The following is a 3,373-nucleotide window of genomic DNA, read 5'->3' as shown; positions in this document are numbered from 1 at the left end:
TCGCCGGGTGGCGCGGTCGGCGGCGGCGGCGCGCTGGAGAGGGGGTGGGAGGTGCGAGCGAGCGTGCGAGAGTCCAGCGCGCGGGAGCGGGCGCAGCAAATAAGCGGCGCGCGATTACGTTTCGGTCCGCGCGTTAGACTACGTATGCCGCGCGCGCTATTTTCGCGCGCCCGCTGGAGCAACTATTCCGGTTGCGCGCGCTAAAACGGGAGATTTTGGGACACGGCGCTAGTTTAGCGCATCTGTTGGAGATGCTGTGAGGGAGGGCTGCGGATCACATGCGCCAAAGGTGGCGGATCGGGCCCTGCTGTGCCACCACATGGCCTGTCTGCCTGCTTTTAATCCAAGCCACCCACCTCCACATGCACCAGGGTAGCCCACACGGCCTGCCTTCCTTCCTATGATCCGCCCGCCCTCGCTACATCACTATCCTTATCGTGGGAGAACAAAGGGAAGAGAATCATATGCGTGCAGCAGCCATTGCAAAGCTGCTAGCACACCACATGCACGCACGCACCCACCTTGCATCGCACACAAGGCAAGGACTATGCAGATCAATCACACAAAATGACTATACACCAAGCAGCGGCAGCAGCACCCGATTACATGCACGCACGTACCGACTGAACTGGCAGCGATTACCAAGCAAGCTAATTAGGGGCGGCACGCAGTTAATCTACGCGTGCCGACCGAGCACACACACATACACACACACACACTCCCATTTCGTATACTACTACTCCCATGAGTTGAGGGCTGAGGTGAGGCTATCTCGTGTCATCTGTCTCTTCGAGATCTTCTTTTTTTTTCTTCTCTTTTTGTGCGGCGGCCGGTGCATGGCCGGCCGTCGGCTTAGACGGAGGAGGTGGAGGAAGAAGAGGAGCAGACGCGGTGGCGCGGGCAGGAGACGAGGTGGTCGTTGGTGAGCCCGACGGCCTGCATGAAGGAGTGGAGCACGGTGGGGCCGACGAACCGGAAGCCCCGCCGGACCATGTCCTTGCTGATGGACTCCGACTTGGACGTCTTCACCGGGATCTTCCGGCTGTATTTGTACCCCGGCGACAGCGCCTTCTGGTTCACGAACCCCCACACGTACTTGCCAAACGACCCGAAGTCCCTCCTCACCTGCACGCCAAAACATCCTTAGATTTTCTTCCTTCTTCTTCTAAACCTAATGAGGCTTAATTAAGATACTACTCTATTTAATTAACAGGTTGTACGTAGAATGTATTAGTTTGTACGTACAAGTATTATACAGGTTAAAAATACTCCGTGGTCGGTGTGCTTCTGACAAAACAGGTGGCGTCATCTACCTACATGCGTAGTACTTATTAGTGAGGGCTGTGGTGGTTGATTGGTGGTTAGGCGCCTAACATAATTGCGAGCGGTTACGTCGTGTGGAACACTCACACTACTCTTCTCAACCACGGAGGAGAATATTTTGTGGACTGTTGCATGAGCGTCTTTTCCTTCCAGCTATCAAATGTTGCATCCCTCTTTTTGGTTGCATCGCATCGAGCTTTATGAGACGCACTTGCCTTGCTTATGCAAAGTATAGTGCCATTTAAATAGCACTTGCTGCCCATACAAGAGCTGTCCACCACTAGGGTGTAAGCTGTCAGGGATTCTGCTAAGCTTCGCTTTCACTTAAACTGTGATATTACGAGTAATGCTACACGTACAAACGATTTACAAGGTTTTACAAAAAGAGTTAATTTGATTGGTCAATAGATGGGGAAGTGTCCCTCTGAAAATCAGGGGGGCAAATTTATGATTGGTTAGTAGATGGAAAAAATCCTAGTGAGCGTGTAAGCGTGTAATTGCGTGTAACTCTTTGTATGTTTAGCAGTATTGGTGATACTACTGCCTTGTCAACTCTACTGTCAATCGGGAGCAGTAACACAAACAGAAAAAATCTAAGATATGGCAAATGGGCGCGGCGGACGGTAGGTACCTCGAGCATGCGGCAGGCGTTGTTGACGGCGCCTCGGATGGTGCCCAAGTCCAGCCCGTACCCGGCGCTCACGGAGGCCATCTGCTTCTCCGTGTACTTGGCGACCGCGTCCACGTCGAACCCGGAGAATGCCTCCCTATTCGTCACCAGGCACAGGCGCAAAATCAGCACAGACATCGCGGCAAATGCAAGCAAAACAAAACAGCATGGGCGATCGCTCTGCATGCTCCAAACCAACCTGTAGATGTGTCTCCTCCTGAGGATGGAAGCCCAGTCGGCCCCGACCTGCACGCCGGACAGCGTCAGCATCTCGAACAGCAGCCTGTCGACCGGCCAAGAAAAGAAAATGTGAGAAACCATCGCTGCCAAGATCGGCCGGTTTTGATGTGATGTGATGTAGTGCTGTGGTTGGGCGGAAATGGCGGCCACTCACTCGTCCTCGTGCACCGGCACGCCCCACTCCTCGTCGTGGTACGCGACGTACACGGGGTCCGAGTACGCCGTGATGAAGCTGCAGCGCTTCTCCTCCGGTGCAGCGGCGGGCGTGGCGGGCGCTGTCGCGGTGGCGGTGGCGGTGGCCCCGACCTTGCCCTCCACCCGGGAGAAGGAGGCGGTGCGGCCGTAGTGCGCGATCCGCATCTTGCGCTGCGCCTGCGCCTGCGTCACGTGCTCCCGCTGCGCCGCCGCGATGCTCCCGGCGGGGCCGGCCAGCTCGAACGCCTCCAGCGCCGCGAACGTCACCACCGGCAGCACGGCGCCGCTCTTCTTGCCCGCCTGCTTCCTGTTCTTGTCCGCGCCCGTGGACGCCGCCGCCCTGGCGCCCGCCGCCTTGGCTCCCGCCGCCTTTGCCGGAGTAGGCGGCAGTAGGTAAGGCGTCGCGGCCGCCGCGCCGGTGTTCTTGGGCGCTGCCGTGCAGGTGATGGCGGCGGCGGCAGCGGCATTGTCGTACGCAGCAGGCATCGAGAGCGACTTCTGCAGGGACTTCTTGAGCGGCTTGGCGCCTTCCGGCGCCGCGACGCGGTTGCCGCCCGGCTGCAGGACCGGGCGGCCGTCGATCTGGGCGACGCCGGCGGACTTGACGTTGGAGTTACACATTTTGCCTGGGAGGGAGACTGTCTGGGTTCGATTCGAGGCGTGGTGGTTCACGGCGCTTTGAGCTGGCTGTGAGATGTGATATGAGGACTGCGGTGGATTGTGGTGCGGCGAGCGAGGCGGTATATATAAGCGGGGAGCTGGGCGCGGATGACGAAAGGTAGACGAAGGTGGTAGGGACGGGGAGGATGTGAGGTGGCGAGCAAGGGTGGGGACAGGTCACAGGTGAGGTGAGGTGAGGAGAAGTCTCTGTGCATGGCTGCATGCATTGGAGTTTTGGAGCCAATGCTCCTGCAGTGACGGTTAGCTTGCTTTTGATATTCTTTT

General features: G+C 57.6%; 1 protein-coding gene across 1 annotated transcript; it reads right to left on the bottom strand.

Annotated features, from left to right (window-relative positions):
* Positions 1-542: 542 nt before the first annotated feature.
* Positions 543-3,155, bottom strand: LOC119269278. The gene is made up of 4 exons (XM_037551072.1): positions 2,388-3,155; positions 2,193-2,276; positions 1,955-2,090; positions 543-1,125 (listed from the first exon to the last, which is right to left on the bottom strand). Exons 1-4 carry the CDS (start codon positions 3,047-3,049, stop codon positions 853-855), a joined length of 1,155 nt encoding a protein of 384 aa, XP_037406969.1. The 5' UTR covers positions 3,050-3,155; the 3' UTR covers positions 543-852.
* Positions 3,156-3,373: the final 218 nt, after the last annotated feature.

The sequence above is a fragment of the Triticum dicoccoides genome, chromosome 3A, assembly GCF_002162155.2.
Source record: "Triticum dicoccoides isolate Atlit2015 ecotype Zavitan chromosome 3A, WEW_v2.0, whole genome shotgun sequence".
Classification (NCBI taxonomy): Eukaryota; Viridiplantae; Streptophyta; class Magnoliopsida; order Poales; family Poaceae; genus Triticum; species Triticum dicoccoides.
This window is presented reverse-complemented; position numbering and strand designations above follow the sequence as displayed.

Coding starts and splice junctions, on each gene's coding strand:
- LOC119269278 (XM_037551072.1), bottom strand. CDS start 3,049: ATGTGTAACTCCAACGTCAAGTCCGCCGGCGTCGCCCAGATCGACGGC. Junction 2,277..2,387: donor GTGCCGGTGCACGAGGACGA/GTGAGTGGCCGC, acceptor GCCGGTCGACAG/GCTGCTGTTCGAGATGCTGA. Junction 2,091..2,192: donor AGGAGGAGACACATCTACAG/GTTGGTTTGGAG, acceptor GGTGACGAATAG/GGAGGCATTCTCCGGGTTCG.